Raw genomic sequence first — 14,651 nt, 5'->3', positions numbered from 1 at the left:
TCTGGTCTTTTTGATTTTGACTATCATAATGACTTATTCGAAATGTTTTTGCTTCAGTCAGATTATGCCTGTAGTGGCCTGTTTGAACACAACGACTTGCAATACAGCAACCCAGAGGCACTAACTGGACAACATTTGAGTGATGCTCTAGGTCTAGAAATGTCTTATAATCAAAAGTCGATAGCCAATTCACACCTCCTGTACTGTCACATAGCCAAAGTCAGTCGCTCAACCAAACCAGCTTCAGTCAGATAATAGATAAGATGCTGGTCTAGAACAATATTAATGCATATAGATTTTATTTTAACAACCCCCCCAAAAAAAAATCTGTGACTTCATGCTTTTGGTTTCTAGAATATTCCAGAAATCTCTCAATAGCCAATTCACACGTCACAGTCCTGTCGCGTAACACGTGAAATCAACCAACAACAAAAACAACCAAAGGTTGAAAATCTCATTTGAAAAAGATCCCTCGCCATAGTTCCATCCATCATAATCATCTCATTTGAAAAATAACTGTTGGATGTGAGGCGACATCCATCAATACTCAGATCAGAAACCCATACGAGACTTCTTCCTTTTGGGTTGTGAGGAGGTTAGTCCCACTTTCAGGTTCCTCTGTGAAGAAGAGATGGAGGACAGCTGAGAAGAGGTGGCCAAAGGAGTATTCTGTCTGCTCTCGTTAAATCCTACTCCCTGTGAGACATCCATAGGCTCCTGGGATCCAAAGAGAGAATTTAAATAATCCTGATTCTGTGGCTTGGGCTTCTGGGTTGCCACCACCGTTCTCAAAATGTCCGCCGCGCTGGAGTCAGAACCTGCTGTTGTCCAGGGCGACGACTTACCAATGGTGGGCTGTTTTTTGGGTGTAAACAGTGGCTTTGTATGGGGGACAGTTGGCAGTGAACTACTAATGAACTGTGAAGAGGGGACAGTGGGCTGGGAGAGGAAACTACTAAGCTGATCCAGTGGTGTAGTTGGTTTTGAACCAAACTCCCTACGAGGTGTTGTGGGCTGTGAGCTACTGGTCTGTGGCGTTGGTGTGGTAGCCCTCGGTGTACCCGGCTCAGACAGGGTGACCCACTTGGTGTAGTCGCGGCTTGTTGGCACACTGTCTACATCGGAGCTGGCGTACTGACTGGCTGCCGACGACCAACCGGAGAGAGAAGCGCTGTCCAGGTCTGATTGGTAGCTGACGGACGAGGTGAAGCTGCCTGATAGGTCGATACGACTGTGAGCCTTTGCCCGTTTCTGTCTCCTCCTCTTCCTCCGCAGAGCCTCCACCTTCAAAATCAACCAATGTATATGTCAATCAATATCTCCATTGTCCTAATTGGGAAATGTATAGTCAGGGTGAAAAACCAACATTCACAATTAACCACCACCTCAGCGGGAGCATTCAGAAGGAAACAAATGTTTTGGAACATTCAGATAGATAACGACTAGAACAAAAAACACGCCTTTCCGACATGTTGAACAAGGAATCATGGTCAGCTCTATTGATGTCATATCTGCAGCGTAGGACAACGTGGTCCAGATACACAGGTGATAAAATAAGAATAGAGATGGGTTACCTTCTCCTCTCGGTTCAGCCCCAGCCTCTCCTCCCACCAGCTCCTCCATCCCCCCAGCCCAGGCTCCCACGATGCACTCATCCTCTCGCTCAGCACATCAGCCCACTCAGAAGGCTCCACGGGTGCCGGGACAGGGACCAGAGCCAGGGGTTTGAGACAGGTGTTCCTGTGGACGAGGACATTTCCATTCCTCATGGTCTCCCTCAGGTCCTTCCTCAGGGTCCGACGACAGTGATCTTCCAACGGGTCTCTCTGAAGGCTGTCGTCGGGTAGAAGATCCTTGGTTTTTGTGGTCTTGTGTGGGAGATTGCGGCGCTCCCAGGAGCACTTGAACAGTTTGAGGAACCACTTCCTCCAAACCAACAGAGCCTCATCACTAACTTTAGCCTTTGGCCTGACAGGGTTAATGTTAGTGGCCAAAGACTGGGCTGTAGGTGGAGGAACTACAGCAGTGGTTTCCTGAGTATCAGTTAATCCTGTGTTTGTTGCTAGCCACGGGTACGGGTCGTCATGAGGGTCGTTGATAACTATCTCCAGTCCAGCCCTAGGAGTGTCCCACGGCTGCCCCCTACCCTCAAACCCAGAGTCACCCTCAGGAGACGGCGGTCCAGAGGAATACCATGTCTCATCTAAGGTACTGCTTCTTGGGGTTCCTAACGTTTGATGCAGCTGTTTTCTTAACGTATCAACTGGTTGTTTTAGTCTCTGGTCATCTCCGCTACGGCCCTCGGGTCCCACGGAGTTCTGGGTTGGTGCCGGTGGGTCGTCTTTACTGAAGCACTCAGTCTGGGACTTTAGCGTGTGGTAAAAGATGTCTCCGGCCTCAGTGAGTTGCAGCACACAGATACAGTCCTCCTTGGCTCGGCTCTGATGGATCACAGTAAGACCTGAAAGGACAGAAAATATCAGTTTATGAGCCTATTCAACATAAAAGCACCAACTTCACTAATTAAGCTCAATGAGAAAATTACTTTGTTTAGTTTCGCCAGATATGTACACATTTAAGTGATGATGGATTTGGCACGATAGTTACATCTCACCAAACACACCTACAATAACATCCCATAAACAAACATAACATGCTTAGGGACATATTTTCAATACAACTTTATTTATAGGTCTTTATTTACACAGTGCTTACCAGCAGCAGGATTGGCTAGTCTGTCCTGAGCATGGTGCTGTCTGTGGGGGAGTTGGACAGGCAGGTGTCCAAGGCTGTCTCTGGGGCTGAGCAAGGCCCGAGGTGGGCCTCTGGTGACGCAGGCCTCCTCCCTACCACCTGGAAAACCAGACGGAACAGTTCATTTTTTTTATTTGACCTTTATTTAACTAGGCAAGTCAGTTAAGAAAAAATTCTTATGTTCAATGACGGCCTAGGAACAGTGGGTTAACTGCCTGTTCAGGGGAAGAACGACAGATTTATACCTTGTCAGCTTGGGGGTTTGAACTTGCAACCTTCTGGTTACTATTCCAACGCTCTAACCACTAGGCTACCCTGCCGCCTCTACACTCTAACCACTAGGCTACCCTGCCGCCTCTACACTCTAACCACTAGGCTACCCTGCCGCCTCCACACTCTAACCACTAGGCTACCCTGCCGCCTCTACACTCTAACCACTAGGCTACCCTGCCGCCTCTACACTCTAACCAATAGGCTACCCTGCCGTCTCTACACTCTAACCACTAGGCTACCCTGCCGCCCCAACAGTAGACATTATAGAAAGTCAATAGCCATGTGTGCCTCCAGAGTGGCACTGCATCTCAGTGCTAAAGACGTCACTACAGACACCCTGGTTCGATTCCAGGTACTGAATCACAACCGGCCACGATCGGGAGTCCCATAGGGCAGCGCACAATTGGCCCAGCATCGTCCGGGTTAGAGGAGCATTTTTGGCCCGAGGTAGGCCGTCATTGTAAAATAAAAATGTGTTCTTAACCGACCAGCTCCCAAGGTTAAATAATAGAAAATAACATTGATCAAAGAGTCGTTAAGCATCTCTGTTCAGTGAGACAGACCTGGGTTCATATAGTATTTGTTTTATTTGCATGTGCTCCAGGAACTCCAGGCTTATTTTCTTCCCAGGTGCACAGTAAGACTGGTTGGTCAGCAGTAGCCTGATGCACAGGATTAACTCAAACAAAAACCCCAACCTGGCGCACACACACTCTCTAGAACGACTGTACACACCCGAGTACTGTAGCAGGATCACTTCCTGTGATCTCTGAGAGCCCAGCAGCACCTTGGTAGTCCCGCCCCCCGACGGCAACCCCGCCACGACCTGGGAAAACATGGGAGGATGCTCCATCATGTGATCCCACTGGATCATGGGGAGGCAGGGGAAACGCTCATCCATGACGTAAGCAGAGTGCTGTGAATAACAAAGATCACAAGAACATCTGAAGAAACAGACTCACAACAAGTTAATGGTTTGGTTTTTCTCTATAGGTCAAAAGCGGGAGTCGTTTGGTAGGTCAAAAGCGGGAGTCGTTTGGTAGGTCAAAAGCGGGAGCCGTTTGGTAGGTCAAAAGCGGGAGCCGTTTGGTAGGTCAAAAGCGGGAGCCGGTTTGTAGGTCAAAAGCGGGAGCCGTTTTGTAGGTCAAAAGCGGGAGCCGTTTTGTAGGTCAAAAGCGGGAGCCGTTTTGTAGGTCAAAAGCGGGAGCCGTTTTGTAGGTCAAAAGCGGGAGCCGTTTTGTAGGTCAAAAGCGGGAGCCGTTTTGTAGGTCAAAAGCGGGAGCCGTTTGGTAGGTCAAAAGCGGGAGCCGTTTGGTAGGTCAAAAGCGGGAGCCGTTTGGTAGGTCAAAAGCGGGAGCCGTTTGGTAGGTCAAAAGCGGGAGCCGTTTGGTAGGTCAAAAGCGGGAGCCGTTTGGTAGGTCAAAAGCGGGAGCCGTTTGGTAGGTCAAAAGCGGTAGCACGTTTGGTAGGTCAAAAGCGGGAGCCGGTTTGTAGGTCAAAAGCGGGAGCCGTTTGGTAGGTCAAAAGCGGGAGCCGTTTGGTAGGTCAAAAGCGGGAGCCGTTTGGTAGGTCAAAAGCGGGAGCCGTTTGGTAGGTCAAAAGCGGGAGCCGGTTTGTAGGTCAAAAGCGGGAGCCGTTTTGTAGGTCAAAAGCGGGAGCCGTTTTGTAGGTCAAAAGCGGGAGCCGTTTTGTAGGTCAAAAGCGGGAGCCGTTTTGTAGGTCAAAAGCGGGAGCCGTTTTGTAGGTCAAAAGCGGGAGCCGTTTTGTAGGTCAAAAGCGGGAGCCGTTTTGTAGGTCAAAAGCGGGAGCCGTTTTGTAGGTCAAAAGCGGGAGCCGTTTTGTAGGTCAAAAGCGGGAGCCGTTTGGTAGGTCAAAAGCGGGAGCCGTTTTGTAGGTCAAAAGCGGGAGCCGTTTGGTAGGTCAAAAGCGGGAGCCGTTTGGTAGGTCAAAAGCGGGAGCCGTTTGGTAGGTCAAAAGCGGTAGCACGTTTGGTAGGTCAAAAGCGGTAGCACATTTGGTAGGTCAAAAGCAGGAGCCGTTTGTTTTCTTCTTTAGGTCAAAAGCAGGAGTTGTTTGGTAGGTCAAAAGCGGGAGTCGTTTGGTAGGTCAAAAGCGGGAGTCGTTTGGTAGGTCAAAAGCAGGAGTCGTTTGTTTTCTTCTTTAGGTCAAAAGCAGGAGTCGTTTGGTAGGTCAAAAGCAGGAGTCGTTTGGTAGGTCAAAAGCAGGAGTCGTTTGGTGTCAATGTGGCCCATTGTGAGGCTTGTGACACAGAGTTGTTCCTTAGAGCTGGAATACAGCTGGATACATTCCAGAACTGTGAAGTGAACAAGGAACTGGCGCACCCAAAACATTTAGGCGCTATATGCAAATAAAAATGAATGGCACTGTAGAGCCCTGATGTGATAGGTCAATTAGAATTTTAATGAAAAAGGTACTGCACCTGTGTGGTGACGAGGTGGTGGAAAGTGTGGACATCTCTCAGGTAATTGGACAGGATGACTCTCTCTCCACTCTTACAGTCAGGTGTTTGGCCGATACGAAACAGCGTGTGGCTACAACTATCTTTGGTCTGTAAAGACAGGGAGAGACACACACACAACATTAACATCTATCAAACTTCGGGTCACTTCATATTTCTCAAAACCAATTTTTCTTTTTATTAAAAAAAAAAATAGCAGTCATATTGTTCCATTTCCAATTGTAAACACGTAAGAGATGATATGGCTAGGTTTAAACCTTCAGAATAGAAATGTTAGGAAACGGGTTTGTCAAATCAACACAGCAACACTGTGTTATATTACCCTGATATCAGTGAGCTCCACACCTGTCCGGTCAGCATACACCATCACCCTGGGGTGGCCAGAGAAGTCACACCATCTCCATGACGACTTAGAATTGAAGTACAGGTTACTGTACTCCTGACGGAACTTCTGTAAACTAAAATATGGCGAGAGAGAGAACACTGTTAGTGAGACGGGCAGCACGCCCTACATGCCAAGAGACGAGGCGGGCAGCACGCCCCGAGACGAGGCGGGCAGCACGCCCCGAGACGAGGCGGGCAGCACGCCCCGAGACGATCCGGGCAGCACGCCCCGAGACGAGGCGGGCAGCACGCCCTACACGCCGTAGCACGCACACAACTTTGGCTACACTTTCAAAAAAATATTTGTTTATTTCATTCCATTTATGAATTATCAACTTAATCATTGTCTTTTGTTTGTAATGCTCCTGTCAATCTTCAGTAAGGATGCAACTGATTGCACATACAATGTTGCAAGTTTGCTAGCACAAGCTGCTTTGGGCCAGACCAAATTAATAGTTGATACAATGTTGCAAGTTTGCTAGCACAAGCTGCTTTGAGCCATCAACTATTAACTTGGTCTGGCCCAAAGCAGCGGGCCAGACCAAGTTAATAGTTGCTTGCAGAAAGGCCATGCATAGCCAATGTCATTTATAGGATATTTATTTTTATCCACCAGGATAGATAGATATGTTTTTGTTGCTTAATGTAGGCTATTTTTTTACATAATAGAAAATGTCAATAGAAGTTTATTTTGGATTTGTATCATTTTCATTTAGATAGAATTATGACTAACCACATGACAGCGTTTTTTTTTTTTTTAGATATGAAGACTATTATAAATTTAACTGTTCCAGGAAAATGTGTATATTAAACTCATATCGGGCACGCAGATCAGTAGAAATTGTACGACAACTTGGCACTCCACATGGACAAAGGTTGCCGACCGCTGGTGTAGCCTATTACCGGCAACAGTCCCATTCGTGGATTTAACAATGGTGGAAAAGTGTAGACTTTTCTTAGGGAAGGGGTCATGGAGAACAGGAGAAGGGTAGATAGTTGGGGCAGGGCCATGAGTTCAGAGACAGGTATCGAAGCCTCTTACCCTTTGCCCACTGTCCATAGATAGGCAGCTCCACTCTCACTGGCCACCAGAAGCTCTCCCTGGACATGGGGACTAAAAGACAACAAAATCCCCTGTTTATACCAAGGTTTACATTTTAAAAAGAGTCTGTAGCAAGGTTGGGGTCGATTCCATTTAAAATTACAGTCAATTCAGGAAGTACACTCACATTTCAATTCCATTTAAAATTACAGTCAATTCAGGAAGTACACTCACATTTCAATTCTATTTAAAATTACAGTCAATTCAGGAAGTACACTCACATTTCAATTCTATTTAAAATTACAGTCAATTCAGGAAGTACACTCACATTTCAATTCCATTTAAAATTACAGTCAATTCAGGAAGTACACTCACATTTCAATTCCATTTAAAATTACAGTCAATTCAGGAAGTACACTCACATTTCAATTCTATTTAAAATTACAGTCAATTCAGGAAGTACACTCACATTTCAATTCCATTTAAAATTACAGTCAATTCAGGAAGTACACTCACATTTCAATTCCATTTAAAATTACAGTCAATTCAGGAAGTACACTCACATTTCAATTCCATTTCTTAAAATTAAAAAAGCATTGAAGAGAATTTGAATTTCAGTATACTTCCTGAATTGGGTGGAATTGACCCCAATCCTGGTCTGTAGTAGAACCCGTACATAATCATGAATATTAACTTGACTGCAAAAACTATTCCTAAAATCAGAGTGACATACGCAGAGAAAACCTGTCATAAAGGTGTACAATGTATGTGATGAACAATCATAGCTACAGTCATCAGAGACTAGGTAGCTAGAGCGTCCATCTCCTCAGACGCCGGCTTGTCAGGGCCAGACAGCACTTTAACCATCACACACATTCAGAACCTGTGCTAAACAGTATAGGAGAACAAAGCTTTTTACTATGACAGCAAACAGAACGGCCTAAAAGACCTATAGCAGAACACAGAACGACCTATAGCAGAAAGGCCTATAGCAGAAGACAGAACGACCTATAGCAGAAGACAGAACGACCTATAGCAGAAGACAGAACGACCTATAGCAGAAGACAGAACGACCTATAGCAGAAGACAGAACGACCTATAGCAGAACACAGACCGACCTATAGCAGAACACAGAACGACCTAAAAGACCTATAGCAGAACACAGAACGACCTATAGCAGAACGGCCTATAGCAGAAGACAGAACGACCTATAGCAGAACACAGAACGACCTATAGCAGAACACAGAACGACCTAAAAGACCTATAGCAGAACACAGAACAACCTATAGCAGAACACAGAACGGCCTATAGCAGAACGACCTATAGCAGAAGGCAGAGCGGCCTATAGCAGAAGGCAGAACGGCCTATAGCAGAACGCAGAACGGCCTATAGCAGAACACAGAACGACCTATAGCAGAACACAGAACGACCTATAGCAGAACACAGAACGACCTAAAAGACCTATAGCAGAACACAGAACAACCTATAGCAGAACACAGAACGGCCTATAGCAGAAGACAGAACGACCTATAGCAGAAGACAGAACGACCTATAGCAGAAGACAGAACGACCTATAGCAGAACACAGAACGACCTATAGCAGAACACAGAACGACCTATAGCAGAACACAGAACGACCTATAGCAGAACACAGAACGACCTATAGCAGAACACAGAACGACCTATAGCAGAACACAGAACGACCTAAAAGGCCTATAGCAGAACGGCCTATAGCAGAACACAGAACGACCTATAGCAGAACGACCTATAGCAGAACGGCCTATAGCAGAACGGCCTATAGCAGAAGGCAGAACGGCCTATAGCAGAAGGCAGAACGGCCTATAGCAGAAGGCAGAACGGCCTATAGCAGAAGGCAGAACGGCCTATAGCAGAAGGCAGAACGGCCTATAGCAGAAGGCAGAACGGCCTATAGCAGAACGCAGAACGGCCTATAGCAGATAGCAGAACGGCCTATAGCAGAAGACAGAACGGCCTATAGCAGAAGACAGAACGGCCTATAGCAGAAGACAGAACGGCCTATAGCAGAACGGCCTATAGCAGAAGACAGAACGGCCTATAGCAGAAGACAGAACGGCCTATAGCAGAAGGCAGAACGGCCTATAGCAGAAGGCAGAACGGCCTATAGCAGAAGACAGAACGGCCTATAGCAGAAGACAGAACGGCCTATAGCAGAAGACAGAACGGCCTATAGCAGAAGACAGAACGGCCTATAGCAGAAGACAGAACGGCCTATAGCAGAAGGCAGAACGGCCTATAGCAGAAGACAGAACGGCCTATAGCAGAAGGCAGAACGGCCTATAGCAGAAGGCAGAACGACCTATAGCAGAAGACAGAACGGCCTATAGCAGAAAGGCCTATAGCAGAAAGGCCTATAGCAGAAGGCAGAAAGGCCTATAGCAGAAGGCAGAAAGGCCTATAGCAGAAAGGCCTATAGCAGAAAGGCCTATAGCAGAAAGGCCTATAGCAGAAGACAGAACGACCTATAGCAGAAGACAGAACGGCCTATAGCAGAAGACAGAACGGCCTATAGCAGAAGACAGAACGGCCTATAGCAGAAGACAGAACGGCCTATAGCAGAAGACAGAACGGCCTATAGCAGAAGACAGAACGGCCTATAGCAGAAGACAGAACGGCCTATAGCAGAAGACAGAACGGCCTATAGCAGAACGACCTATAGCAGAAGACAGAACGACCTATAGCAGAACGGCCTATAGCAGAAGACAGAACGGCCTATAGCAGAACGACCTATAGCAGAAGACAGAACGACCTATAGCAGAACGGCCTATAGCAGAAGACAGAACGGCCTATAGCAGAAGACAGAACGGCCTATAGCAGAAGACAGAACGGCCTATAGCAGAAGACAGAACGGCCTATAGCAGAAGGCAGAACGACCTATAGCAGAAGGCAGAACGACCTATAGCAGAAGGCAGAACGACCTATAGCAGAAGGCAGAACGACCTATAGCAGAAAGCAGAACGACCTATTGCAGAAGGCAGAACGACCTATTGCAGAAGGCAGAACGACCTATTGCAGAAGGCAGAACGACCTATTGCAGAAGGCAGAACGGCCTATAGCAGAAGGCAGAACGGCCTATAGCAGAAGACAGAACGGCCTATAGCAGAAGACAGAACGGCCTATAGCAGAACGACCTATAGCAGAAGACAGAACGGCCTATAGCAGAAGACAGAACGGCCTATAGCAGAAGACAGAACGGCCTATAGCAGAAGACAGAACGGCCTATAGCAGAAGACAGAACGGCCTATAGCAGAAGACAGAACGGCCTATAGCAGAAGACAGAACGGCCTATAGCAGAAGACAGAACGGCCTATAGCAGAAGACAGAACGGCCTATAGCAGAACGGCCTATAGCAGAAGACAGAACGGCCTATAGCAGAAGACAGAACGGCCTATAGCAGAAGACAGAACGGCCTATAGCAGAAAGGCCTATAGCAGAAGACAGAACGGCCTATAGCAGAAGACAGAACGGCCTATAGCAGAAGACAGAACGACCTATAGCAGAAGACAGAACGACCTATAGCAGAAGACAGAACGACCTATAGCAGAAGACAGAACGACCTATAGCAGAAGACAGAACGACCTATAGCAGAAGACAGAACGACCTATAGCAGAAGACAGAACGGCCTATAGCAGAACGGCCTATAGCAGAACACAGAACGACCTATAGCAGAAGACAGAACGACCTATAGCAGAAGACAGAACAGCCTATAGCAGAAGACAGAACGGCCTATAGCAGAAGACAGAACGGCCTATAGCAGAAGACAGAACGGCCTATAGCAGAAGACAGAACGGCCTATAGCAGAAGACTGTTATAACTTCAAAAATGCTAACAAATATTGTGTTAAGATATACTAGGGGTGCACAATGAATCAATGATTTTATTTCTATGACTCCAACAGTTCACCCAAGTGGGTCAATGTTTAATCAATCGCTTTTCGATTATTTGCCCACATCGTGCAGACACATATACACACACACACACACACGCCTCGCAAGACATGCAATGACCATGGCTGGCCGGTTTACGACTGCTGGCCGAGGGCTACCTTTCTTACAGAAGGAGAGACTCACTCAGTCACACCGCTCCAACCTACCTGGCACTGAGACATGTAGCAGGCTGCTTGGTCTGAATGACCTCCAGAGACTTAGCGATGTTCTTCTCACTGACCATCCAGACACCACACAGGTGGTCACAGCGCACCCCCACGTGACCTACAGTAGGAACACAACAACAGAGTCAGTTCACCAGACAGAGTCAGTTTAACACTGCAAACTCATGTAAAGAGTTTGGGCTGCATGTCCATTCAACAGCAAGATAAATGGTTAAAACTCAAACTACAGGCCTTCCAAGTGGCACAGCGGTCTAAGGCATTACTACGGTCCCCGGTTCATATCCCAGACTGTGCCTCAACTCGATTTCATTTATTCAATTCGGGAAGTAACCCGAAATTCCAAATTTTCCCTTGGCAATGAGGAAATTAGAATTTCAGTTAAACCTACTTCCTGAGTTGAACATCAAAGAACAGGATACAATATTGCACATGCATTTATGGGTAATAATGATGTTACTGTGCTTACATTCATCCTGCTGAAGGCCGATGGTGATCTGTCTGATTGTACCATTGAGCTGGAATGAGAGAGGCTTGTGGCTCACATCAAAACATGGAGGCTTCCCTTCTTGGAACTCTAGCACCACCCTGTGGAAGTCTGTGGTACTGCACTAAGGAATTTTGTAAAATGTGGTTCTTGAAATGGGTTGAATTAAAGTGAATGAACAACTGCAAAAATATAAATCGCCAAAAATATCCCTACGACTGTTATCCAGGTTGTGAAGGCCTCAATGCAAGGGGGAAAGGGCAGGCCACCAGTAAACATATTTCAAGACAGATATTCCTGATAAGATTACATTGAAGGATACTAAGCTTGCTTAGGCCAGCTTTCCCAGGGTACACCAGACAGCCTTGCTGAGAGATACTGGTGTTTGTAAAGGAAATGTACCCCATGGCACCCCCTGTGGCGTGGTCAGAGAACTGCTCCTGCCCTCTCTGATAGGTCAGCTCCTCATGGAGATGATCAGCTAGCAGTGCTGGAGGGATGTCATGGATCACATCTGATAACAGGTTGTGGTACCTTTTGGCCTGCCGTCCAAAATGAGTTAACTCGCACCTAGGTAGAGGACAGAGAACCTTTTAAATAAACCCCAGGTAGAGGACAGAGAACCTTTTAAATAAACCCAGGTAGAGGACAGAGAATCTTTTAAATAAACCCCAGGTAGAGGACAGACAACCTTTTAAATAAACCCCAGGTAGAGGACAGAGAACCTTTTAAATAAACCCAGGTAGAGGACAGAGAACCTTTTCTATAAACTTGAATGCAATGATGGATGGACAACCAGGGGAGCTGGTAGTCAGAGGGCACCACCAAGGAAAATAATTAGCGGAGAAAGAATGTCACACTTTGTTCTCTAGACTCAACAGCTTCTTGCTGAGCAATAACCCTTCTAGGTAGAGTGGATGAAAAGGGGATTGTGTGCGCTTGATGACCACTGAATCAGAAGCCGACACCACAGCACTGGCCACTAACATAGGACCGTCACATCATGAAATGCCATGGTAGGATGTAGGATCAGGATATTGCATAGCAGGGACTTTCAAATCACCTCAGGGTGAATGTGATGTGCACAGCCTACATCTATAAAAGTATACAGTGCCCGTTGGTGGAATGCCTCGATGTAGAGCAGTGTCTCGGCTAGGACATAAGGCTTAGAGTCCCTCACTATGTACTTACTTTTTGTATTTAAATGTGTGCATGAAGTGCTCCATCTGCCACATGTGAACAGCATTTATTTCACTTCCCTGGAAAATTACAAAACAGGTGGTTAAACTTCGTTCCATATAAAAAAAATATTGCACACAAAGCATGGGGGGGGGGGGGGAAATAGACATCAGGACAGTCACCTTTCTCCTCCCCTGTCCAAAGTTGAATTTGTCCCCCAGGATATGGCTCATTGTGCAAAAAGCATCCTTGTACTTATACTGGTAGAAGTTCTGCATCTACAAAAGGAGAAATCATCCAAATATAAATCACGTTCTATCAGTGTGTGTTCAGTGGGGAAAAAAAAGAAAAAAAAATCAGGAAGTAAAAAAGGTTGTTACATGCTCTGAGAAGTCCATAGGATCTGACAGAGCTGTTGATGACCATTTGGGGCCTAAAAAAAATTAATAATTATATTTCAGTTCAAATGATGAGTGACATTCACAAAATTAACAATTGTCTACGAATCTTATCCTTATCAAACAATAGGAAATGCACTGACGGGCCACTATACCTCTTTTTGGTCGCAGAAGTGGTATTGCTATAGGTTCCACTGGCACCCAAGGCTCTCCCTTCACTTGGTGTTGAGATTCAAACTTCCAATCTACTTTTGGTAGACTGTCTTTCTAAAATTATTCACAAATGAATACATTTAAAAAACTCCAGTAAAAATAGCAAATGGTTTTCAGGGTGAAAGTGATTTTAAACAAGACTCTGGCCTACGATCATCCTTAGCATAGTAGGAGAAACATAGTGAGCTAGAAAGTGCATCGATTTCATGATCACAACTCACCTCGTGTAGAGGGACGTTTACGTCCAACACTTGACCATAGGAACCCCAACCTCCGACGTTATGTCTAAACGTAGAACTGGGGGGCCCAGAGTTGAAATAAACCGGGAAAAGTTTCCGTGGGAAAATGTAATCCATGCCTGAAAGAATCGCAACCTATAGGCCTGGTATGTCCAGCCTGGGCATGTTCTACTGACGTTAGATAGTTCACGGTAAATGTGTCGAGGCTAGCAGTCGCTAAATAGATAACTACGTCTCCGCTCTCATTGCCCCCACTTTAAAATGTGACATTTCCGTTCCGACACGATATTTGTCAAGTCAAGTTAATTCAACTATAGAAATCCAGCGATATTGACGGAACACGTGTAACACAAAAAAATATAGGCGCCACTCCAGCAGGGCGAATGGCGTACGTAGGAAATAAGCTTTTCCATTAGTTACAACAGTCACACAGTCAAATGTGGCTTTTTCGTAAACATTTATGAAATCAAATATTAACTGTTTTGTCTTCAATTAAGATTGGGTTAGGCATAAAATTAACAGTGTAGTTAAGGTAAGGGTTAGGTTTAAAATCACATTTTAAGAAGATAAAACGTAGAAATTAGCGGGATGATGACTTTGTGGCTGTGGTAACTAGTGACGACCGGAAAATAGGGGAGGTGTGGTCGACCACACCATTGGTCAAAAATAGCCGAAGTCATAAGAGTGACAGGAAGTTTGGCCAGTTAGATCTGCGTACCTACAGAATACTTTTTTGGAACGCCTAGGTTGAAAATGACAGCTGTATCACAGAGTTTCTTAACCCAGAGGCGCAACATCGCAAGACTTCTGGGGCCGCTTGAGAAACTGTTCCAACAGACGAGGCCAGGGTTTGAGATTTGAGAAGTCAATGAGAGAAGTAAAATATTCTTCCTTAGTTGTTTATTTTCTCGAAATCTAAAGGCACAACCTAGATTTGAGCCAATGTTATTAATCCAACCTTGTGGAATAGACAAATTGATACGTTTTTATTTTCATAAAAAACTACTTTGTATTGAAAGGAGGACCTTTGAGTTAACGGCTTGCACATGCGCAGTTT

The 14,651-nt window shown here is 45.8% G+C and overlaps 1 protein-coding gene across 4 annotated transcripts; it reads right to left on the bottom strand.

Annotated features, from left to right (window-relative positions):
* Positions 1-282: 282 nt before the first annotated feature.
* LOC139422674 (TATA-box binding protein associated factor, RNA polymerase I subunit C) lies at positions 283-14,199 on the bottom strand. Of its 4 annotated transcripts, none has more exons than XM_071173871.1 (15): positions 13,577-14,199; positions 13,298-13,409; positions 13,125-13,177; positions 12,927-13,022; positions 12,757-12,824; positions 11,888-12,135; positions 11,548-11,676; positions 11,064-11,181; positions 6,933-7,004; positions 5,829-5,964; positions 5,468-5,596; positions 3,763-3,943; positions 2,716-2,853; positions 1,575-2,461; positions 283-1,284 (listed from the first exon to the last, which is right to left on the bottom strand). In XM_071173871.1, exons 1-15 carry the CDS (start codon positions 13,709-13,711, stop codon positions 553-555), a joined length of 3,234 nt encoding a protein of 1,077 aa, XP_071029972.1. In that variant the 5' UTR covers positions 13,712-14,199; the 3' UTR covers positions 283-552. The 4 variants fall into 4 exon arrangements, with proteins under 4 accessions (XP_071029972.1, XP_071029974.1, XP_071029975.1 ...); XM_071173873.1 differs by having other exon boundaries at positions 13,298-13,405; positions 13,577-13,985; XM_071173874.1 differs by lacking the exon at positions 13,125-13,177 and having other exon boundaries at positions 13,577-13,985.
* Positions 14,200-14,651: the final 452 nt, after the last annotated feature.

Source organism: Oncorhynchus clarkii, chromosome 12, assembly GCF_045791955.1.
Source record: "Oncorhynchus clarkii lewisi isolate Uvic-CL-2024 chromosome 12, UVic_Ocla_1.0, whole genome shotgun sequence".
In the NCBI taxonomy this organism is placed as follows: domain Eukaryota; kingdom Metazoa; phylum Chordata; class Actinopteri; order Salmoniformes; family Salmonidae; genus Oncorhynchus; species Oncorhynchus clarkii.
This window is presented reverse-complemented; position numbering and strand designations above follow the sequence as displayed.